General features: G+C 43.8%; 1 protein-coding gene across 1 annotated transcript in view; it reads right to left on the bottom strand.

Moving 5' to 3' along the window:
- Positions 1–14075: 14075 nt before the first annotated feature.
- Positions 14076–25457, bottom strand: part of prdm15 (PR domain containing 15) — a 30652-nt gene continuing 19270 nt past the window's right edge. Inside the window, exons 16-24 of the mRNA XM_070555658.1 lie at positions 20861–21024; positions 20659–20738; positions 19766–19885; positions 19554–19685; positions 19387–19470; positions 17600–17775; positions 17463–17528; positions 15684–15905; positions 14076–14970 (exon numbers count right to left, since the gene is read on the bottom strand). Of these exons, the coding sequence (XP_070411759.1) occupies positions 14461–14970; positions 15684–15905; positions 17463–17528; positions 17600–17775; positions 19387–19470; positions 19554–19685; positions 19766–19885; positions 20659–20738; positions 20861–21024 (1554 nt within the window). The 3' untranslated portion in view covers positions 14076–14460. The remainder of the gene's footprint in view (positions 14971–15683; positions 15906–17462; positions 17529–17599; positions 17776–19386; positions 19471–19553; positions 19686–19765; positions 19886–20658; positions 20739–20860; positions 21025–25457) is intronic.

The raw sequence follows: 25457 nt of genomic DNA, 5'->3' as shown, positions 1-25457 counted from the left end.
TTAAATAAATTTACATTCATTGCTGCTTTATGTAAAAGTTTCAGAACATCAACTAATTGTCCTAAAATGAACTTTTTTCATTTGAAAATACAAATTTTCAGAAAAGGAACACTGTTCTCCTGGAACAATGGATTGTGGGTAATACACTTCACCCAAGTCTGCACTGATGCGGACTTGGGTGAAGTGCAGATGAAGGATGCAAAAGGGGTGTGATCAACTTCAGCACTTTGAAACGGGACACCCTACGCACTCGCACCCACTTGGGATCACGCAATGGAAAGACGTAAGCGTGGAAGTGTGAATATTGGGAATGGGCCCTTTAGTCATGTAATTGTGTTTAATCAGATATCACAACTCACGATGAATCTGAAATGAGCTTTAAATTTTTATACATTTGCTCTTGCCATTGTTGCAAAATCTATTCAGATTTCAGCATTTTCACATCTCCCTAGGAAGATCCATGTATCTTTCGTTTTTTCTATTTTCAGTTGAAAATATAAAATCAGAAGATAAAAAAGTAATTTGTGTTTTAAACAGATGCAAAAACACAAAACATGTCTTGTTTTCTGTATTTTCTATATTAAACTTGAAGCAAAAATGGAAAAATGGAAAACGGCCGCAGGACCAAATTTGATTTTAACATTTTAGTTGTCGGGTTTACGTTTAAAGGTGGGCGTACACTGTGCAATGTGTTGACAGTTTTGAGCCATTTTTCGTCTTGTGCCAGAATCTCTGAGGTCGGGGCGAATTTTGTGTCATGTGTCGTGTTGTATTACAGGGGGCAACAAGAGGTCCCGATAATCAATTGTGTGGTTGCATGAATATCCAACACGTTTGATATTTTGCCTATCCTTTGTAAGGGTATTGCACTGTTGAAGCAGCGCAGCAACCCAAAAGTAAAGAAAGAAAGAAAACTATCTTTTATATAGCGCCTCAAGATGAAAATCACAAGGCGCTTCACAAAAAAAAGATTTCAGAAATGATTAAAAATATGTATAAAAGGAGATAGAAATGTAAGTACCAGATCTGCTACGACAGTGTCAACACGACACGCCAGCTATTTTAACATCAACACGCTTTGATACTGATAAGGTGGCAGACGTGTTTATTTCAGCTCCTACTCTTTGTGCTCTAATTCCTCTTAAAACCTGTTATTTCCTGTCACCAATTTCTGGATTCTGTGATTTTGTTGAACTTTTGTTTTTTTTTTTTTTGGATTCTTTGACTTCTTGGACCTTTATCTGGAATACAAATCTTTCGGCTCCGACAGAGGCAGCTCAGCTAAAGTGTAAGCAACCTTGAAGCTATCTTGAATGCCTGTCCTCCCGTTGCTTCTGCCCCACATTGACACCTTTATGCTTTCTAAAGCAAATAAAAGGATTGAAAACCTTAAAGAGGATATACGACGACTCTATGCCGAACTGTAAAAGAAGGAAATGCTGCTGGATAGTTGTAGATCTTGTATCCCTGTACTGTCTGAGACCACTATCAGTCAGTTTGAAGATAAAACATCCAGCAGAACTCTCTGCTCCAAGACACCGGGACTTGGGATCGCTCTGCACCACGACAACCGACTTCCAGCTCTACTCCTGACCCATTTTCCTCTTGGTCAGAGGTCGTGGTACGTGGCCATAGGAGAGCCCCTGTGGTTGATCCCAACCCCCCACCTGACCTCAGTCTTTCAAACTGCTTCACTTGCTGAGAAACAATTTTAATGGCAAAGTTTTAGAGGTGAAATCTGATAAAGATGGTCACTGGATTTTCCTGGTTGTAGACGTTTATTCTAGTACCCTGGTATTAGGTACCACTTATGGTTATAACAGATTATTTAATAATGGCAATTATTTAAGCTGCATGGAGCTGATCAGTCAGTATGATCCTTTTTTAAAAGCTCATATTGAAAAATATGGAAATGCTGGCCGAGGAAAGCCATCCTGTCTTTCCCTGAATGTGTGAGGAATTCATACAGCTGATGAAATCATCGGGAGAGTGAAACTTGCAAAGTACTCTTCTATCAGTGTAGACTCCACACTGTCATGAGCTGGGGGGTGAGTACTCGTCTCTCTACATGAGATCTCTGAGTTGTGTCTTGCAGGAGAGGGAGCAACAGCTGCACCTGATAAGCTAATCAACGGGTTGGCTTCTTAAAGAGGAAGGTGACACTACTCGACGCCAGATGATTGCTACTGACTGGTTCTCCTCGTCTCTGGATTATTCCCTCACCCCGCTCAATAGGACTCTGCTCTGCTCACATGCCACATCATCCATTCACCTCTAACCGACCCGCTCTCCAATGACTCCCCACTCCCTCTCCAGCTCTGGAACCGCTCACCCGGATACCCTTGGCTCGTTATCCATCCCCTCACTCGCTGAACTCATTTTACCCCAGTAAGTCCCCTCACTCATCATCTGTTGAACTTAAAGCTCTCAGGACTCACCTCTAATCTCCTGGAGTACCCATCTAGCCTGGGTGGAATACGCACACAACAGCCACGTCTCATCAGCCACAGGTCAGTCCCCTTTCGAATCATCGCTTGGTTATGAACCCTGTCTGTTCCCCCTTCAGTCTCCAGCCCCATCCTCAGTTCCACAATTCCTCCAATGTGCCAGACAAACTTGGTCCACCACCAGAGCAGCGTTGGATCGCACTGTGCAGAAGAACAAGTAGTTGGCGGATTGTCGGTGGTGACCGGCCTCGGTTTATTTCCCTGGTCAGAGTGTCTGGTTGTCCTCTAAGGACATCCCGCTGAAGGCAACCAGCCGCAAGTTGTCCCCAAGTTTCATCGGTCCCTTCAAGATCCTGGAGGTTCCTACTCCATCCACTGTACGGCTGGACCTTCCTCGTTCCCTTCGGGTCCACCCCGGTTTTCACGTGTCTCTGGTCAAGCCGTTGGTCTCCAGTCCCCTTTGTCCGTCTCCTGCGCCACCTCCTCCGGCTCGCCTCTACAGGGGTGGGTTGGTCTACTTTGTGACTTCCCATCCCCGTGGCCGTGGGGTCCAGTACCTCGTGGACTGGGAGGGTACGGTCCAGAGGAGAGGTCCCGGGTACCTCGATCCTTCATCGAGGACCCGTCCCTGATCCGGGAGTTCGAGGCCGCTTCTGCTAGGACGCCGGGTGGCGTCCATTGAGGGGGGGTGCTGTCATGAGCTGGGGGTGAGTACTTGTCCCTCTACATAAGATCTCTGAGTTGTGTCTTGCAGGAGAGGGAGCAGCAGCTCCACCTGATCAGCTAACAGCAGGTTGGCTTCTTAAGGAAGAAGGTGACACTACTCGACGCCGGATGATTGCTACTGACTGGTTCTCCTCGTCTCTGAATTATTCCCTCACCACGCTCAATAGGACTCTGCTCTGCTCACACGTCACGTCATCCATTCACCTCAAACCGACCCGCTCTCCAACGACTACCCGCTCCCTCTCCAGCTCTGGAACCGCTCACCTGGATACCCCCGGCCACTGCGCAGCCCATTATACCGTCTCCTGGGTTGATTCTGCATGTCTTGGGTTAGACACCTTCCTCAGAACATGACACACACCTGGTATCAGACATGCTGACCAGCTGACTTTCATCCTGCGATATGTGTCACCAGAGGGCTGTATGGAGGAGCGTTTTGTAAAATTCCTCCCCATTGAAAACCACACAGGAGAAACACTGTTCAATTCAGTTGTGATTGTTATAAAGGAGATGGGCATTGACATTAAAAACTGCAGAGGACGGTGCTATGACAATGCTAGCAACATGCCAAGAGCCTACAAAGGTGTGCAGGTCTGCAATAAAGAGAGCAGCACATTGGCAGAGTGGGTACCCTGCGCTGCACATACCCTAAACCTGGTGGGTGTTAACAGTGTCAACTGCTGTGAGGAAACTGAACAGATTTCAGTTTTGTTCAAACTCTGTTCAACTTTTCATCAAAGACCACGTCAAGCTGGCAGATCATCAGAGCAGGCTTGCAGCCAAATGACAATCAAAGAATAGAGACTTTGAAATGGCTTTCTGATACAAGATGGTGTAACGAGATGATGGAGCTATTCCACCATTGATTATTTACCCTCTCTCCTCAGATGTCTCTGACACAGAACTAATCTGCATGAGACTGCCTCAAGGTCATGCATTTGCTTCTAAACTGCTTCCTTTCCAGCCCAAGAGAAGAATGAAGACAAAGGACTCTTTCTTTTTAATAAATCAAAAAACTCTATTTTTAATTAAGCTAATCAAACAAAGTGTTAGTTCAATAATAATGTGGACCAATCTGTGAAATGACAATGTTATGATTAGTAAGTTTTAATAAGTAATATGACTTTAATCTAGCTGCACTAGAGATCCGATTACACGTAATGTAAACACATGACACATTGCTTTTACTCATCCAATCGGAACCTTCCTTTCTGAAGCGTGGCATAGTCTCTGTGGTGTTTATGAATCTGCCAACTTTGATTCGACCATAAATCAAAACATCCAGATTAATAAAACCAGTCCCATGCCATCTTAAGTCAGTTCACCGCATTCTAAGAGAAGTATCGGACCGGCCACCCGGACTTCCTTTTTAAGCAAAGAACCAACAAGCTGGATAAAATCTGTTGCATTTTACCAACCAAGCAACAGTTCCTTTCAGAATAAAAGCTGAACTCACTGACCCTCCGGGTCCTTCTGACGCTGTCAACCAACTGTCGCTTTTTACCTGGAGACAATCCAAAGACTAGTCTGTCGTACTGCTGAAGCTGTTTCATCGGCTCCGGTACCGAAGGGGGGTTCGAGGACCTGGCATTCTGGATCTGTACGGAGGTCTCATTCTAAGGGTATGTGTGGAGCGACAAAATGGCGTCTCATGTGTTTATGAAGCTCCGATCATAGCTTAAGAGCAAAACATCACTTCATTACTCAGACTTGCTTCTCCAGATAAGAGAGTTCTGATGACAACATCACTCAAGCATTAACTATTCATCTCATGTCTCATTCACACCAAGATCCATCCATTCACTTAGAATTTAGAGTTAGTCTTGTTTAGAATTGTTTAGAAATAAACCTTCTTAAATGTTTTGAAGGTGTCTCTCTCTTCTCTTGTCTCTCAGTTAATACGAAGTGTTACATAATCCCTGCAATAAAAAGTTTCAATCTTCTGGTTAAAAGTACCCAAAGATCCATAAAACTGATTTCATATTCACTATGGAATCTCATGTCTCATGGTTCATTAAATAGATGTAAATTAAACCCTTACAATGGTCATCACATGCTGTTGCAACCAAAGCCCGGAGTCAGAACTATGCTGGAATCATGCAGGCATTGGTCAACATTGCAGACGACGAACATCAAAGAGAAAAAGCAAGAACACTTCACAAAAAGATGAACAAACTGCAAACTACATTCATGAGCAACATGTGGAATGTCATCCTACAGCCTTTCCAGGGTGTGAGTACCACACTACAAGCAGTAGAGCTGGACCTTTGCAACGCTGCGGATCTGGTCCAGTCATTGCTTAACTTCTTAACAGCCCTGCGGGATCAGCTTGACATCTTTGAGACATCTGCAAGGAACCTGTCCCCTTCTGTATCTGAAGAGTACAAAGCAGACACAATGGAAGGAAAAAAGAAACAGGCTGATGAGTCGTCTGAGCCTGAGTGCGAGAATTCAGGTCGCAGACGCTTCTGTGCATCTGCATCATTGACCGGTTAATGTCAGAACTGGACAGAAGATACTAGTCATACAGTAGTCTATGTGACCATTTTGGCTTTTTGCACAAACTGAACTTGATTTCTCCTGAAGACCTCTGGTAAAAGCATTGAACCTACAGGGGAAATACACCTGTGCTTTAGAAGAGGACTTTATGGAGGAGGTGGTCCAGTTTAGTGAGTTTGTAAAAATAAACAACAATGAACAAGAGTCTGCTTCTAGACCTGCAGGAAAGACAAAAAAAGGCAAAAGAACAAAAAAATGGGACACAACAATCCAACAAGATCAAGCTATCACTGTGTCAACTTGATGAAGAAATATATAATCAACATTGTTTAACTGAAGAATCACACGATTATAATTCACAGTGCATTAAGTGCCCACCATAGTCTTAGGACCTGTGTTTAACATGCCCAAGCCCATACTTTTGAGAGCACCATGTGAGCACCTGTGTGTGTACACGCGCTTGCTTATGTAAGGTTTCTCTATAGGAGCGTCCAACAGAGAGTGTGAGGGACCACAGATCTGCCCCCCAAAGATGCGTAGGAGACGGGGGGAGCTCCAAGTCCCAGAGATCCAGGCGCTGCCCCAGAACACAGGAACCCCAAGGAGACTGCAACCAGAAAGGCCCCCGCCCCCCTCGAGAGGCACAGAGGATCGCCCCGGGGGGCCACAACCAGCAGCCGGCAGAGTCCCGGGAGATATCAGCGGCCAGCCCACAGGCTCGCCCGCAGCCTCCCACCCCCTAGCCGGCCAAGCCCGGGACACAGCGACCCGGGACCCAGGGGCGGCCACCCCCGCCGGGGACCTGGCAGAGCCCAGGGACCCAGACCCCACCAGGCAGCCACCGGGATTGATCAGGCAGATGCGATGTTACTTGAGGTGAATCGCAAGCTGGACAATGTCTTAGATGCGCTACCGGTGTTAGTGCGCAAAATAGATGTCATCTCGGAGAGGGTCACCGGACGGTGTGGAGATGTTTAATCACCAAATTGGCTTCACTGGAGGTTTTGAATGATCAATACAGACTTTAAGGCAGAGAGGAAAATTATCTCTGCCTGACCCAAACAAAGTCCTGTTATCCAATCTGACGCCATAAGCAGCCTTGGAGTTGCGTGCAACAACCCCCACGGTGGAAGGAATGCAGACAGATGCTGTGAAAACCCTACCCCCCCCACCCCCCGCCTTCAGATTGTGGTATCTGCAGCGAGGTCATCAAAATGGAGGCACTCAATGTGCTCTGTGCTTTCCCATGACCTCCCACCCACCTGTGGATTCAGTTGGCCGAGCGCCACATGGGCTGCTCCCGTTGAGGAAACCAGGATCCCAGCCCCCCCCCTCCCTACCGGGTCTCATGTTGTGAACTGTGACGTTCGTGCTTACATGTTGAGGTGTTTTTTGCATAGTAGAGCTACTCCCTGCTGGGTGTAACTCTGCTCGGCCTTTTTTTCCCTCCCCCAACTCTCCTCATGTAATCCCCTCTTCATCTATTATCTAACGGTAGCGCGACTCTTGTTGCGAATGACCATAGTACTAATTCTTCTGTACTGAAACAATTGCCCCTCGGGGATGATTAAAGTTTTTTGATTGATTGATTGATTGATTGAAAAATCTTACATTTCCAACAAACAGAGACTGCACAAAGTGCTGTACACAGACAAGCAGTTAAAATAAAATGACAAAACACTGAGAACCATCCAGTAGACCCTAAAATTAATTAACGATAAAATCAGTTAAAAGCAAGGGTAAAAAGGTAGGTTTTTAAAAGAGACTTAAAAGCAGAAAGGCTGTTAGCAGACCTAATCTGTAGGGGAAGGCTGTTCCAGAGCTTGGGAGTGGCCACAGAAAAAGCTCTGTCGCCTCTAGACTTCAGTCTAGACTTGGGAACAGATAATAGATGTAGAGCGGATGATCGGAGGTTTCGTTTGGGGACATGAGTGTTTAAAAGTTCCGACAGATAAGGAGGGGCCAAATTGTGTTGTGCCTTAAAACAGATCAGTAGCATTTTGAATTGAATCCTGTGAGTGATCGGGAGCCAGCGAAGAGCTTGTAAGACTGGTGTTATGTGATCCCTGTGCCTCCTACCTGTCAGCAAGCCAGCTGCCACATTCTGAGCCACCTGCAAGTGGTGAATTGACGACTGCTCCAGTCCATGATATAGAGAGTTGCAGTAGTCTAATCTTGACATGATTAGCAGGTGTATAACCTTTTCAAAGTCTTTGAGTGGTAAATAGGGCTTGACTTTACTAAGAACACGCAAATGAAAGAACACACTCTGGACCACAGAACTTATCTGTTTATCAAGTTTAAAATGGCCATCAATGAAAAAAACCATATTTCTTGCCTGAGATGCGCAAAAGGATTCTAAAGGGCCAAATACACTGTTTACCCCGTGTAACCGCCCAGGGTCCCCAAAAACGACAATTTCCATCTTTTCGTCATTTAAAGTGAGAAGGTTCGATTGTATCCAGATTTTAACATCTTTTAGACAATTCAGTAATTTGTCAAACAATGGCCTTTGAGAATGTAGAGGGACATATATCTGCACATCGTCCGCAAAGAAGTGACACGAGATGCCATGCTTATGAAAGATGGCGCCAAGAGGCAACATATACAGCGAGAACAAGAGCGGGCCCAAAACTGAACCTTGAGGGACACCACAACTAAGTTTCTCTGGAGACAAACAACACTGCCCCATATTTACTGTAAAAGTCCTGTCTGACAGGTAGAACTTAAACCACTGCAACACTGAGCTCCATATGCCAACGTCATGCTCTAGGCGGGATAAAAGGATCTGATGGTCCACCGTGGGGTCTAAAAGGATCAATACAGCTGATTGACCGGAATCGATAGATACAAATATATCATTAAATATTCTTAATAGAGCAGTCTCCGTACTGTGGTATTGCTTAAAACCTGATTGAAACTTCTCTAAATACCATAATGGTCGAGGTAGCCCTGTAGCTGCCTGTAGACAATTTTCTCCATGACCTTAGAAAGGAAAGGGAGCTTAGAGATAGGCCTGTAGTTGGCGAGCACCATGGGATCAAGATTAGGTTTCTTTAAGAGCGGCTGAATAACAGCATGTTTAAAGGCGGCAGGGACATAACCAGCAGATAAACAAGTATTTAATAAGCAAAATATTAAGTGTTTTTCTCCACAGAAGAAGCTACAATGATGTTCTGCTGAGCTGTGGTAGCCTCATGGAGGGGGCCATCGGCTAGCACACTGCTGCTAGCCACTTAAACATTCTCCCTCCCCTGATAATAACATTTTACTCTCATGCAACTACTAGTTTACCCGTTTAATTATAGATTCACTAGGATAAATACAATAAAGTTTATCTCTCACCAAATAGATTATTTACTAAGAAATCACAATGTAACCATAGACACATTACTTGGTGTATATGTTGTGTGTGTGTGTGTGTGTGTGTGTGCGCGCGCGCGTGCACCCTCTGTCTTCTCCATCCCCAGTGAGTCATGGTGGATGTCTGCTTATTCTGAGCCAGGATCCTCTGGAGGTTTCTTCCTGTTTTCCTCTCCACTGTGCATGCTTTCTTAGTATGATGATTGCTGTAAAGACTCTGACACTAGTCAGTGACTCGATGCAACCTGCTGGGTTCCTTATATAGGAAACATTTTACTGATTGGCTTGATGAATTGGAATGTTTACTATGTGAAGGTCCTTGAGAATACTCTTGTCGTGATTTGACGCTTCATAAATGAACTTGAATTGAATTTAACTAAAGCATATCAGTATCATTGTCCACAGAGAGTCTTCATTATCAGATTCTGACAAGAATACATTAGATGTCTGTTCTGGGTGTGATACACCTTACTTCACTCTTGTTGAGTAAATCATCTCTCACTTTCTTATCTCCTTTTTTCAACAAAGAGAACAGCCCTCACTCTTGACTCATCATTATTGTTGTTTTTATTATTTGCATGACGAGCACTGTAAGGTGACAATTGTCCTACAAGAACCTTAGATTTGTTCAGTAGCATGTATTTTAAACTATGGTCTAACAAATGTTCTTTGATGGTCACATTATTTTAAGAATAACCTACGCAATTGCATGTGCATCTAGTAGTTTTAAGTCTGTCAGTCTCTTATTTCTTGCTGTTTTCTGAATATAAATACCTTAGTTGTTCGTTTTCACACTTAGGTTATATTCCTCTGCTTGACCTTTATACTAATAAGGGCTCTTCCTCTTCATAACTTTGTTTCCTGATGTATAAACGTTTTAGACAAATTACATTTTTATATGTCTATCTCCTGTTTAGATAGTCTATTCCTGAAATAATTATTATGTTTTCAAACACTTAGGGTTGTGTAAACCTAAGATAACCAGTTGTATTGCATGTTCGATGTCTCTATGTGACAAATGAATTTTATTCTCCTTAAATATATCTGCTGTTCAGTCTTCACTTACGGAGTTTTAATTTAGCATTATTTATTTCCTGTTGACAAATATCAGGCATTATTAGAATACAATTAAACATTGTTGATGTACTCTGAAACACCCTTCTTAAACTGAATCTATGTGAAGTTGAGAATTAATCTTATAATTAGGACTAGTATCGCTCTTATTTAACTCCAATGTTTAAAGCAAAGAAAAAATAAAGGTCTTGGTTTTGGTGACATTCTATAATTTAGCTCTGAGGGTGTAAATAAAGGTGAATGCTTCTGGCAAAAGGAGAGCAAAACACACAGAGTCTATGACATTTACCACCATTATTTTGTGATATGAGCTTGTGAATGCATGTTCAGCTCCTTTATTTCCCAGATGGGTTAATTCCTTTTGATTTCGTAAGAATACAATCTTCTGCAACGACTCTTCTACAGCAATTTCTCCTGTAACTTATCGGTGATGCGGATCACATGGCGTTTATTTTCAAAATTTTTTACACTGATTAAGGCATTTTTGTTTTGTTTGCAAGTTTGATGCACGCTATGCTGCATGACTCTGCCCCCTGCGGATTTAACCTCGTAATTGCAAGTTCCTTGAGATGGGTGTTTTTGGCTTTGAGGGGACATATTATGCGAGATCCACCTTTTGCATCGTTTTGTGCTGCCATGTGGGTCTCTGCTGCCCCTGTTGATATTCTGCACATGACACAGCGTCTATCCACCAGTTTAATGTGCCAACATACTGTATATGATGTCTTACATGCCAATAACGGACCTGTTTTGCCTATATCCTTTGATGCCATTGCTGCTCTGATGAGCCATGGGTTATCTCATGTCTCAAGAGGAGGGATGACTGATGACAAGTTTCCTAAACACACTCTCACAATCCACATGGACTTTATAAAGCTTTCACATATCTAAATGAAAATGGATCCTACACAGAAGAATGATGCATTAACAAGTAGCAAAGGTGCAACGCACCCACCTGTGTGCCTCTGTTTAAGATAAGTAAATAGAACACATTTGTGAATGAGGTAATGGCTGGATGTTTGATACCTTGGATTTGGGCTAAAAGAACATTTATTACAACTGTGGATGAGGGTAACTGCTCCCTCTGGTGGTCTGTTTCCTTTACCACATTGTCACGTTATGAGGATGGTTAGGAACCAAAATGCAGATTACCCCAGACAACACGAGGCAGGAGTTGATATAAAGAAAAAATCCTTTTATTTGTAGGATGAACAAAATAAATCCAAAGGCAGGGAGCCAAGACTGCAAAAATCCTGATTCAGGAGAACAAATGCTCACACAGAGCACAAAACCTAGATGCCAGGTAACAAAAGCTCACTTAGAGCACCAAAACATGGAGACAAGAAACAAAAGCTCACATGGAGCACCAAACAACGCTGACAAACAAACAATGGACCGACAAGACACTGAGACAGGACAGGGCTTATATACACTGGGGTATGATGGGAGGCAGATGGGCTGCAGGTGTGTGGAGAGAGAACCAGGTGAGAACAATTAAATAATCAGGGAGGAAAACTAACATGACCTAAGAGAGTAAAAAAAACCTAAAGACAAGATGAGCCAGCAAAATAAACTAGTATTCTAAGGGGAAGGGAAACTACAAAAACCTGTGGAAAAAAACATACTGAAGAGACTAATAAAAAGAGAAGCTGAACCTATAAAAAACTGCAGAGGGGTGACTGGGGGAGATTGAAGGAACACAGGACCTGAGAGGGAATATCTGGAGGACTGAAGACCAGGGGACACATGAGGAACACAAAGAGACACAGACCATGACGCACATATCACAAATACTTTGGATATTGGATGAGAAGAATTTTTGCAGAAAACAAGTCAAACTCAACAGTGATCTCCCAGAATTTTCTTGTGCTTTTTTGCCCACAAGTTGTGAAACCAGGAAAATGGGTTCTGATTAAGGTGCTGAAGCAAAACAATTGGAGCAGCCAGAGGTGAGAAGGTCCACCCCTACTGCTGTGAAGATTGCTGAGAGGCCATCTTGGATTCATCTATCCCACTGCAAGCTCATCAACGTCGATTTACAGCTACCAGAGCGGCAACAAAGCCCGGCTGCAAAGGGGCGGTGGCATTATTAGGAGCCCGCGTCTCAAACCAGTGAAGATGGAGGTCTACTTCAAGCCTGCTGGGTACATTACCATGATGTTGGTGGTTCCCACAAAATGTGTGGGGATCTCAGTACATACAAGCACCTCATGATTTTTATCTTGAGAGGCACTATACAAGAGATTGTTTCTTCTTCTTCTACAACATGTTTGTGCTGAGATGGTGAGGTCACCACACAGCCAAGGGGTGGTCAAGGACAGAAGATCCCTAAACCTGGACCATGTTCTGCTACAGTGTTAGCAGAATCTGGTACACATAAAGATTGTGATGTTTAAAACGTAAAATGTAATTTGATTAGTGAAAACAGTGTTTTTGTTTTCTTTCACAAATGTGAAAATGAAATTGTGTTAAAATGTAGAAAATGTTGAAATTGATCTTGCCTGATCGGGCAGAACTCTGGCTGCTCAGCACCCCAAAACTCTGATGCTAGAATCGCCCCTGGCCCGTCTAAATGTTTATGAGCTGCTGATGGTCAGGAGCAGAACCGGGTTATTTATATTAATTCAGTGAAAACTCACAACTCTGCAGTCTGTGGAAAAACACGACTGCAGGTGGACTTTTCCACAAAATACATTCAAGATGGAGGTCTGATAACTCAAACAATAGATTAACCACATTTCTTTATTTCTGTATAAACATGGTGTAGAATACTCCGTATGCTCCCTTAGAGTTCTTTAGTGGAAATCTACAGAGTGATGCACAGATTTGCATCAATAAATTATAAACACTATAGTGATTATCAATAAAGTAATGATACCAGTCTGGGGATTATTGTTTTACTAAATCTGGGGCAGCTGAGATTGTGTCCCATAGCCATAAAATAACTCACTCCAGTAGCTCAGAGTACACGTCTGACCGACACATGCATTTGTTAGAGAATACTTTGTTTATTTAAGGTTTTTGTAAAATTAAAAATAAAAATCTTTGTCGACTGAAACCTTTTTGAACTTTAGTCGACTAAAACTGACTAAGACTAAAATGCATTTTCGGCGTGAAGACGAAGACTAAGACGGCCGCCAAAAACAACACTGCTAGAGAAGTCGAAGAACACGATTCTCACAGTACTCTTTTGCATCTGGAGGTGAGTCACAGCCCGGTGCTGCAGGTAGGTGAGCACGTCCTGCACCCCCATGTTTGGTTTATATACACATTGCAGTGGGTCTATTTCCGGGGTCACCACTGAACATAGATGGGTGAGGAGGAGTCTCTCCATAATCTTCATCAGATGGGAGGTCAAGGAGACAGGTCTGTAGTGGTCTGGTTCCCGGGGATGTGATGTTTTGGGAACTGGAACCACACAGGAGGTCTTCCACAGGATGGGGGCCTGCTCCAGATGAAGGCTCAGGTAACATATGCATGACCACTTCACAAAGCTGGTCAGCAGTCTCTGGTAAGTCTGAGGCTGATCCCATCAGACCCTGCTGCTTTCCTGCTCTTAAATATCAAATATTATCTTTCAAGACATGTGCAGTACTAGTACTCTCGTTATGTGCAATAATGATCTTAATTTACAAGTGCTAGATAGTCTTGCTGTATCTGAGCCTGTACCTGTGGAGTAACGGTACTTATTCTGTTGAAAAGACGAAAGTCTGGGCTTTAATTTAAACAGCTGCTTCTGTGGGTAGGATCATGCTGCTACTGTTTTTCTCCATATTTAGTGTATTTAGCTTTCTTTCAGCCATTGTATTTAGCGTTGGGTGTTGTTGAGGTGGAGAACTTGGATTTTATCAGAAGAATAGTAACTTTGCAATCTCTCTCTCTCACACACACACACACACACAAACACACACACACACACACACACACACACACACACACACACAAAGAAAGACAGGAAGCATGTCGTTTAAAAATAATAGAAAACCCAGTTTCTTCTTTAAGATAAACAATAATTAGCTTACATAACTGATGATTGGATCTACCAGAGTTCTGACCACACCTCCACATCCCTCCTCCCACCAGGAGTGTTTTTTCTTCCTACAGAGGTGATCAGGGATGATGAGGCGTGGGGATCCTTCAGACGGTGCTTTGGTTTCAGCAGCGGATTCTAGATCTGAACTGCTTATCTCATCTTTTCGTACATTGTTAGCAGCCGCTGCTTTATCTGTACACAAAGGGAACTAAAAACGACTGGGGAGCCCTCTGGGTGACCCTGATTAAAGTTCTGTTCAGTCCAAAAGAAATAATCTAATCTGTGAAACAATGAGGTGACCTGCACCCCGGTGTGTGCTCAGTAGCTGAACATCTGGTGGGAGCCACTCTGCTGCTGTGGGATGGACGTCTGACTCTGGCTGCTCTGTCCGGGCTCTGGACCCTGACCATCCCCCTGGGCCCCCTCCACCACTGGGGTGACTTGGCTGCTCTCGGCTGCCGGCACAGGCCTCCAAGGCAGAGTCGGAGCATCCAGCGGGTGGCCCATGGGATTGACCAGGGTGGCGAGATTGATGAAGTGGGCAACAGAGTGGGGTGCTGAGGTGCCGGCAGGACCCATGGCCTCTGGGACGAGTTCTGAGGGTTGGTTATGCAGCATGGCGGAGCCGCTCACGGTGTCGAAGGTGACGGTGAGGATGGAGCTGTCCAAGGTGAGAGGGCGGTCGCTGGTGCTTAGGTGGCTCACGGCTACAGGCTGCAGGCTGGTGAACTGGGTAGAGCTGTGGCTGGTGATGGGTGTGACTGTGAGCCCCACTGAGCTGCTGGGGGAGGGGGCCGATGGCGCACTGGGGTCTGTCAGGACCACCACCTGAAACACCAGCAGCAAGGAGAGGCTTCAATCATAACCTCACCTAAGAGTAACTGTGGTGCTCACCTAAACTTCAGACGACGACAAACATGATTACAAAAAATATCAGAAAAATAAACAATGACGATGCACACTGCCAAAACAACGCCCGGGGGGGGGGGGGGGGGGGGGGGGGTTGCTTCACGGCCACGCTGACTGTTGCTTAACGGCCCCGCCAGAACCCTGACTTAAACCTACTAAAGCATCTGATGTTCACCATCCAACCTGACAGACCTGGAGAGGATCCCCGGTCCGGGAGTAAGAACCGTGTTGCATCTTTACCGAGAAGACTCGTGGCTGCGTCAGCTCAAAGGTGCTTCTACTAAATACTGAGCAAAGGGTCTGAGTACTTGGTAGGAACCATGAGATGTTTCAGTTTAATAAATCCGCAGACTTTTCTAACATTCTGTGTTTTTCTGTCAGTACGGGGTGTTGTGTGTGCATTAATGAGGAAAATGACTCATTTATGTGATTTTAGCAAATGGCTGATATTTAACTAAGGGGGAAAAAATTTATCTGAACACTTTCTGTACCCGCTGCGTACTTTCATAGCTTCCTGAACAGCCTCTGTTTACAGAAATGGGGTTTATATTTTTATGGGACCGATCACATCCGTTGGACCAGAACTCCTAAGTGTTTTTGTCAGGATCTCCTGTGCAGGTCTGTGAACTGACCTGCTGTATGCTCTGCACAGCAGAGCTAGTCTCCGTCTCCTCCCCAACAATGACCGTGCTGAACTCCGGAAGGGGTTGATGCCTCGGCTCGGGAAAATCCACGTAATCATCGGACTCAGAGAGCTCCGGCTCCACCGGAACTCTCAGCCTTTTCTTTGGCTGCCGAGAAGGCCGGCAGTGGCGGCCCTGAGTCGTGCTGTCCTTCTCCAGGGACAGGGGCGGCTGCAGAAAGACACCAGACATTGGTCAGACTAGATCAGGGGTCTCCAGCCTTTTCTGGCCCGTGAAATGAAAGTACCGAGCTGCTTCCTTCACACCATTAATTCACATCGATCCTTTCAGTGTGTGAATATTCTTATGTTAAAAACTCGATACTCATATTAACATGCATTGTATTCACAATATTTATGCATATTTCAATAAACTCAATATCATAATAAACTACAAGAAGCACAGTGACATTGTGAAGATCAAACTAAACTAATCAGATACTTTCGGATAATGAAATAAAAATCTCCTTTATGTGAATGACTGATATTGTCAGTAACAGGCCTTGACCCTGTGCCCTGCTCTAAGCAGCCATGCCAGTTTTTCAGTGTTCAGCTCTTTTGTCATAAATTAACTAAAACTATAGAATGCCATTGTAGCGTCATGAATGTCCTGTTTTTGACCTAAAGGTCATGATCTGCTGCGTCTGCTCGAGCAGAGACATAAAGTCTCTGACAGGCTAATCTACATGAGATAATGGCCAAGGTCTTTCGTGCACTCTGCTCATCTGAACTGCTTCACCTCTGTCAGCGAAGACAAGAACTATTCTGATAATACATAATCAACAACTTTGTTAATTACCATTAATAATGTGAGCCCAATGTTCAATCAATCTGTGAAATGACAATGTTATTACTTGAGATTATAATCCTGTGATAAGTAGTATTTTACAAGTTATTATAATTTTGGACATTTGCACTAGACACTAATGACACGTAATGCTAAAGCCACACGACACATTTCCTTTTGTCTGACCCAATCAGAACCTTCGTTTCTGGTTAGGCGTGGTTTTCTGTGGTGTTTGTATAAACTCTCTTTTGCATGTCAAATTCTGATTCGCCAGTAAACCAAAATATGACAATTATAAAACCTATCCCACGCCACCTTTTCTTTACTTCAAAGTATTCTAGAGAAGTCTCGGACAGGCCATCCGGACTTCCTCTTCAGCCAAACAGAACCTCGACAAGCTGGATAAAATCGGTTGCACATTACACCTGACTGCAACGATTCCTTCAGAATAAAAGCTGAACCTCACGACCCCTTCAGGGTCTTGGAGACGCCAGTGATAACCTGTTGTGACCTGGAAGCGTTCCAAGACTAGTTTGGTCGGCACCGCTGCTTTTCTACCGGCTTTGGTACCAAAGAGGGTCCTCGAGGACATCGGCATTCTGGATCTAATCGGAGGCTTCCCCTGGGTACATAGACTGATAGATGGCATTTCATGTGTGTTATAAATCTCCTACTAAAGCTTAGAGCAAAACATTCACTCCCACACAGAACTAACTGCTTCTCCAGATCTGATGGTTCTGGACTAGACCATCTTTGATGTAAAGATGAAAAAACATCTGCACAAGCTGAGAACCATATGAGACACGCAGCCTAATTCCTACCTGGACAACTACAGACTGAAGCTTCTCATGACTCAAACTCCTGCGGCCACCATGTTTGATTGTTGGCGAACCGTGTGTGTGTGTGTGTGTGTGTGTGTGTGTGTGTGAAGTTCAGTCTAACCTGTATGATGCTGATGGATGAATTTTCCTGAAGATCATCAAACTCATCAATCCGGGCAGAAGCCACCTGCAGACACAAAGCAGAGGTCAAGTCTCTCAGAGGAACAGGTCTGACCAGAGCTGGATGGGTGCACTCACCTCTGGGTGTTTGCGTCGCAGGTGGCGGTTCATGGAGGCACGGGTGGACACCTTTGTCCCACACAGGTGACACGACTGGGCCTCCACCTTCTCATGGGTCAGGTGGACGTGTTTCTGCAGCATGTACTCAGTCAGGTACTTCTTATCACACGTCAGACACTTCCACGTTTTACCCACTGCAGCGAGACAGAGTAGAAAAAAACTATTTGTAACCAGCCCAGTCATTCTCCTGGTCCAGCTGTACTCCTTTAGCTTAGCATAAAACACAGTAAGTGAATGAATCCAACTAGCATTGTGAGTAAAAACGTCCTTAAAATCACTCAGTAGTGATTCCAATTCTGCTTGGTGACCTAAATAATCAAGCTAGCATCCTCTTTTAATGTTTTGATGGTATGAATACTGTGGAGTTTTAGAAGTAAAGGTTTATTCTCAGCTTTAAGAAAAATAACAGCTCAGTGTCACGAACCACCTGGAAGATCCCTTATGAGAACCCCCAGAAGCTCCTCCTACTCTGCTCCTCTAACAAACATGCGTTACCAATGTAACCACACTGACAGCTCTGCATTCAGACACTGAACAAGAACAAAACTGGCTCCAAAACATTCATATAACTCATTAAATATGAGCTGTAAATAACAGAATGGAACATCAGTCTGTTACATCAGTCCTGTTGGGAACCTGACTGCTGCTGGGACACCAACATTTCCCCAATGCAGGATAATAAAAGGATATTCTATTCCATTCTGCAATTTAACGACTATTACCACTACTGTTGGGTATTTTTATAATTGTACCTTTTTGAGTCCTAAAAGATGCCCAATTTATGTTATTAACACTTCATGAATCTCTGTGTTTGCCAACTGTGCCTGTTCATGAAAGGTTGAGCAGAGAAGCTTGTTTGCAGTCAAGGATGTTGATTGTGGATTTCCAAAGAAACCTCTGTACCTCTGTAACCTGAGAAGGCCCCGCCTTCTCCATCCTTTGCTGAATAAAGCCCCTGACGAACTGAGAACACATGGGAGTGACGTGGGAAAAGCCTCGGAGGAGGTTTTTCCCTGCGTTAACTCTCCTTTATTTTGGGGACTCAGGGTAAAATGTCTTCCTTGTTGTCATGAGTGTTTATTTCAGGTTCCAGGGTTATGGAGATGAAATATTTCCCACATTCAATTACCTAACATTTTGGTGGAGGATGCGGGCATGCAGAGCTGGTGAGCTGAAGGCTTTCCCCAGGAACAGAGGGGGGCTGGTTAGCTCCATGGAGGGGTTTCTCGCATGACGAGTCACGGACATTACGAATAACCTACTCTCTCTCTCTCTCTGTGTCGTCCTTTAAGGTAATATGGGATAAATGTACAATTACCTATCAACTACTTTTGACCAACTTTATCAAGAGCACACCAACATTTAGTCACTATTTTGTTTTTGTTCCTAACAACTGGTATCTCTGTAAAAGTCTTGGATGGATGGACATAAGCCCACTCTCAAAGCTAAAGGATTGTTTTTATTTTTAAATGTAATTTATTTACAAGTCACACATAATGCAAGTCCACCTGTTCACATTCTGCTGTTCCTCTGACAATTATATCTCACTTCATCCATAAACAGACTCCCAGCTACATTTATTATATCAGTTCTTCGACTTGATTATTTAATAAAACCCCACGTCTCGACTTTTCTCTTACTGTAAGGCGATCTCCAGCTAAATGTCCCAGGACTTCCAACAGGACATTTTAAACCTAAAGAGGGCATGTTCAGGCTGAATATCAGCAGTTGTGATGGAAGCTCACCTGTGTGGATCAGTTTGTGCGTCTCGAGGGTCGTTCTCTCACTGAAGGTCTTCCCACACAGTTCACACATGAAGTCTTTAGTACCTGCATACAGGAGGGACAAAACAAAACCTCCTCCTCAGTCTGATCAACACCTGTGTGGGGCTGTGACGTGACCGCTTACTCACCTGTGTGTCTTTTGTAATGTTTCAGCATGTTGACCTTTTGGGCGAACTTGCGGTTGCACTCCTTGCACTCGTACTCTTTGATGCCCTTGTGGAGCTTCATGTGGTGCCTCAGAGCGTGTTTGGTTTTCATACCTGCAAAGGAAAACGTAGCTGGTGATCTTCAACTGGACGTTTAGACTAAAGATAATCTGGCTGGAGGTGTGGAACCAGACCTTTCCCACATTCTGCACACAGGTAGTCACGGTTGTCGTCGTGAACCCTGAGGTGCTCCTTTAGCATGTCCTTCCTGGCGAAAGACTTTCCACATTTCTCACAACAATGGCTCTTCACTCCTGGATTATTATAAAGAAGCAAAACCAGGAAAGGATTACACCTTCATGTTTGACTTTCCCATGTGAGAGGTTTGGGATGTTCATGTTTGGACTGGATTTGCTTTGTCACACAGCTCACCCCATCTCTCATCCAAGCCAAGCCAACTTTATTTAAAAAGCAACAAACACTAAAAGTGCTGAACACTGGGACATGAAAATGTTTAACGGGATAAACCAATAAAAGCATTAATAAAGTAAAAACAACATGAAAAGATGACAAAAATCAAACCGAAAACTAATGCTGAGTCAAAGCCAAAGTAAAACCTTGGGTCTTTACTAATGATATAAATGTTTCTTATGAGGAGGCCCCAGCAGAGAGGGCCCCATCCCCTCTGAGCTTACGCAGAGTAATCGGTGCATCCAGGACCAGCTGGTCACATGACCTAAGTAAGTGAGTGAGTGAGTAGAGGAGTGTACCTGCAGTAGCCCTGAGAAGTAGGATGGAGCGAGACCTTGTGACAATTTAAAAACTAGAAGTTTAAAACAGAGGGGTAGCCAGTTTCACTTTTGGTTCAACTAAATGCACTCTAGGGGGTGCTAAAGGCAAGCCAAAACTGCCAAGTGTGCCTCTAAGTTGTAGACAAAGGGAAGCTTGGAAACGAGCATAAAGTTTGCTCACAGTTGGGTCCAGGGCTGCCATGTTGGATGTTGAGACATTTTCAGTGGAGTTTCTTTAACTCCGAGCTCGGAGAGCCGAGAGGAACCTTCCACACAGCTTCCAGGGCCTCACTCACCTGTGTGGATTATCTTGTGCCTTTCCAAGTTCCCAATGCTGTTGAAGATTCGGCCACAGACTTCACAGGGATGGATGTACCTTTAGGACAGAGGAGATTCGGTAAATGGCTGACTGTACCCGAGTCTGCTCTGCAACCGTTACACTTCATAAACCAATGAATGAATGAATGCCGCAAACAGCTGATTGTCCAGTCATCTTACTTCTGCACGGCGGGGTCAGGCAGCTGCTCTCTGTGGATGACCAGGTGAGCACTATAGGTGGCCTTCAGTGCAAAGTGTCGGTTACAAATGCCACAGCTGTGGCCCTTCTCCTTGTGCTGCTCTGTGATGTGCTTCAGGTACTCTTTACCCTTGGCAAACGACAGCTGGAACGTAGAAGCAGGAGACTCGTGTAATGTTTCACACAATCATGATCACTACGATCCTGAAACAGGGCTCGTCTTGCAACTGGTGCCTCAGTTATGAAGCTGCTTACACACAAAACGGAGTCTGAAAACCGCATAAGTGACCTTCCAGGCATATTTTGTAATTTTTAAACAAAAGCCTGATAGAAAAACAGAAATAGGAAACTTTGGAGCTGCTGTAAGAACATTTTGGAGATGGCAAACCTGCAGGCTCATTCAGTGAAATGGTGGCATGTCTAATTTAGGAAACATTTACAGATTTTGAGACACACACACACACACACACACACACACACACACACACACACACACACACACACACACACACACACACACACACACACACACACACACACACACTATTATTTGCATGCATGGACCTCCACTGACATCCATTCATTTTAGTGACTCCACTATGCCTAACCCATACCCTACCCTTAACCATAACCAATATGTTTCTTTTCCTAACCCTGATCTAATTCACACCAAACCTCTAAAACCAAGTCTAAGGATATTTTGTCATTGTGTAGACCAGCCAAATGTCCCCACAATGTGGAAATGTCCACACACTACAGTTTAAAAGTTAAAATGTGTCCGCTTAAGCATATAAAAACACAAAGTACACACATACACACAAAAAAGTAGCTGAAAACTCACTTGTTCAAAGTGGCTTTTGTATGACCTTCTTCACCACTCTCTCTTTATTCTGCTCTCCCCACCTATTCCACCTTCCTCAGGATCCACTGATTTCCCTCTTTCCTATTCACTCTCTCTCTTTCTTAACATTTTTTAATCACAATTGTCTATTTTTTGCTAATTTTAAATATATTTTTGACCATTTTCTAAATTCTTTTTTATATTTTTACATTTTTTGTTTTTGTGAAGCACCTCGAGATTTTTATCGTCAGAGGCGCTATAGAAATTATATTTTCTTCTTCTTTTGGGTTTGATTGTTGGAGCACGGTTGATTGGTGCTTTTATTTTAAAGAAGCCATGTGGAGGCTTGGGAATCCTTTTTCTGAGTTGAAAAAAAAAAACAATGAAATAAAAGCATGGGTAGCATATTGGCTCCCAAGGAAAAAACCTCACTGTTCTGCAGTTTGCCTCCAGTTCTTTCAACTTGAAGACCTTCTGGCTACACTACCTTCTCACAGGCAGCACCTACTCTTTGGAACATGTTACCAGTCACCATTAGGCAGGCATCATCTGTTGCTATCTGTAAAAAGTTACCGAAGACTTATTTTTACTCCAAATCTTTTAATATCTTGGGCTGACAGGGTGGCCTTGTTTTGTATGACTCTTGGTTTCAGATTTTTATTTTTGTGCTTATTTTGTCTTTTTATTGACTGTTTTTTTGTTTGCTTTTATTTATTTATTTTTTATGTTAAGCACTTTGGACAACATAGTTTAACAGCATTTTAAGTGCTATACAAATAAACCTTTATTGATTGATCCAAAAACTGAAACCAAAATGACCCGACGGACTTTAAAGTAACAGTGTGTATTTTTCCTGGCGATGGGGGCAGTACATACCTAAATCAGTGTAAGCAAGTGGTATTTTTGTGTATGAGCAAAACCTTACCAACAGATGGCCATTAGGGTAAAAAATTCCTGAGAGTGCAATTTTTTAACGAATACTTCGTCAGATTGTTCAACCTTCAGCACATCAGACTCCCTTTCACCACTGGCAATGAGTGAAAAGGTAAGTGTAAAATATCAACAATGATGAATGGTGAAAGTTTTGTAATCCATCCATCCATTCTCTTCCGCTTATCCGGAGTCGGTTCATGGGGGCAAAAGCCTAAGTCAAGAGGCCCAGACCTCCCTCTCCCCAGCCACTTGGGCCAGCTCTTCCAGGGAAACCTCAAGGTTTTCCCTGGCCAGGTAAGATACATAGGGTATTTCTCAATGCCAAGGAACCTCGCCTTGATGTCTTGGTCCCGCTCCGGTTGCCTAGGAGATACGTCATCAGAAGCCGCCAAAACGTGTTCCCATGTTCTACCGAGGTGTTTGTTCTCCGTTTGTTAGCCGTTTAGCTAGCTGAGCAAGGATACACAGGAGGTGTCTTGTAGCCTAGCCTTGGTCAAAAATTAACCAGAACACACTGCAGTATTTTCAAAAGAATGGCGGATCAGAAGCCGGGAGCTGCTTCAGGGGCAAATTTCAAGTTTAAATGTAAGCAACTAATTTAAAATGTTTTTTTAGATCCAAAGAAGTTATCTATGGTTGGTTAGTTTGCTTATTAGGTGCAGCTTCGGTGGCTAACAGGTAGTAACTCACTTATATATTTAATTTAACAAACACACAATTTAAAAAGTAAAAGGCTCATTATATACTGATATTGAAACTAATACATATAAAATATAACGTTATCTCCCGTGTCACGTGACGTTACATGACCGCCGTGGAAGCCGCGGTCACGTGTTGCAAGTCTGCTCCATTTAACCATTTTCTTTGACCAAGAAAGGACAGTGTCCTCGTAAGCAAGGCACCTGGTCTCGCAAAACATCGGCTCGCAAGGCCAGGCGCCTTGACATTGAGAAACACCCCTAGTCCCTCCAGCGTGTTTCCGGAACTGCACTGCTCTGGGTGGCTGCATGTTGGAGTAGCTCTGTTGACTATATGTAAGTTTAATATTTTATTTTTATTTTTATTTTTTTTTACATTTTTCTTATAGTTTCTCAAGCAAAAAAGTATTTTTTTGGACATTTTACTTTTCTGTTTCTGGTGCTGTGAAGCTTAGAGGATTTTTACTACAATTTTTTCACTTTCTGAGCATTTGTTATGATACGTAACCACGGCAACAAGCTGTTTTACAATCGGGAGCAGCTGATTAACATTGGAAAGGCTGAAATAATACCTCAATTGAAGCCACAGATCCCAAATGAGCTAAAACGCAAGAAACGTGGGTGCAGAACGGGAGCAAAAAGGAGACAGAGAAAGAGGAAATTCAAAGCATCTCTTCCATCGATCATAATGGGCAATGTGAGATCACTGGCTAACAAGATGGTTGAACTCCAAGCCCTTTCAAGGGCACAGCCAGAGTACTGGCAGTGCAGTGTTATGTGTTTCACTGAGACGTGGCTGCAGGACCATATCCCCCGATTCCAGTGTCTCTCTGCCAGGACTCCTGACTGTACGAGCAGACAGAGATCTGAAGAGAAGCGGGAAAAGAAAAGGAGGTGGAGTGGCAGTGCTTGTCAATAACAGATGGTGCCATCATGTTTCAGTGAAATGTCGTCTCTGCAGCCCAGATGCTGAACACTTGGCAGTAAGTTGTCGCCCATATTATTTGCCAAGAGAGTTCACCAGAGTTGTCTTGGCAACCGTTTATATTCCACCTTCAACCATTGCTGAAAGTGCATGTGATGCCATCAGTTCCGTTGTCACTAAGCTACAAACCCAGGACCCCAATGCATTTGTGGCTATATCTGGTGATTTTGATCATGCCTCGCTCTCTCCAACACTTCCAACATTTCAGCAGTTTGTCAGCTGCTCCACCAGAGAAAACAAGACATTGGATTTGTGTTATACAAATGTAAAGAATGCATACATGACCAAAACAAGACCTCCTCTTGGACAATCAGATCACAATCTTGTTTTTCTCTGCTCGGAATATAAACCAATTGTTCAGAGGCAACCTGTGACAGGAAGAACTGTGAGAAAATGGTCACAGGACGCTGAAGAAGCCCTGCAGGGTTGTTTTGAGACCGCAGATTGGATGACTCTCTGTCAAGGATATGAAGAGGGCATCAATGCCATGACTGGATGTGTCACTGACTATATAAACTTCTGTGTGGAGAACATCATACCCACCAGAACAGTGAGATGCTTCACTAATAACAAACTCTGGATCCCCAGTGAACTGAAGAATCTGCTAAATGAGAAAAAAAGAGCCTTCAAGGAGGGAGACAGGGAATTATTGAGGAGTATACAGAAGCAACTGAAGATCAAGATCAGAGACAGCAAGGAGGCATACAGGAAGAAGCAGGAGAACAAACTACAGAGGAACAATATCAGGGATGTCTGGTCAGGGATGAAGAAGATCACAGGCTTCAAGCAGAGGAAGGATTGTACAGATGGCAGCCTGGACACAGCCAATGAACTGAACAAGTTCTTCAATAGGTTCAGTTCAGGAACAAACCCAGCATCCTCCTCGCCTGTCCCCAGCCAATCAGACATCTCATCCTCCTCTGATCCAACATTTTGCTGTGACATGCCAGCTCTTTTGTCCTCTAATGCAGTCATGGACTCTTCTGGTTCTATAAATCTGTCTTCAACCCAAGTCAAGAGATGCTGACCCATTTACCTCCCCCTCCCGCCTATCTGTCTCTAGAAGTCAGGTGAAGAGGCAGCTGGAGACACTGAACAGGAACAAGGCTGCAGGTCCAGAT

Source organism: Nothobranchius furzeri, chromosome 10, assembly GCF_043380555.1.
Source record: "Nothobranchius furzeri strain GRZ-AD chromosome 10, NfurGRZ-RIMD1, whole genome shotgun sequence".
Taxonomy (NCBI): domain Eukaryota; kingdom Metazoa; phylum Chordata; class Actinopteri; order Cyprinodontiformes; family Nothobranchiidae; genus Nothobranchius; species Nothobranchius furzeri.
This window is presented reverse-complemented; position numbering and strand designations above follow the sequence as displayed.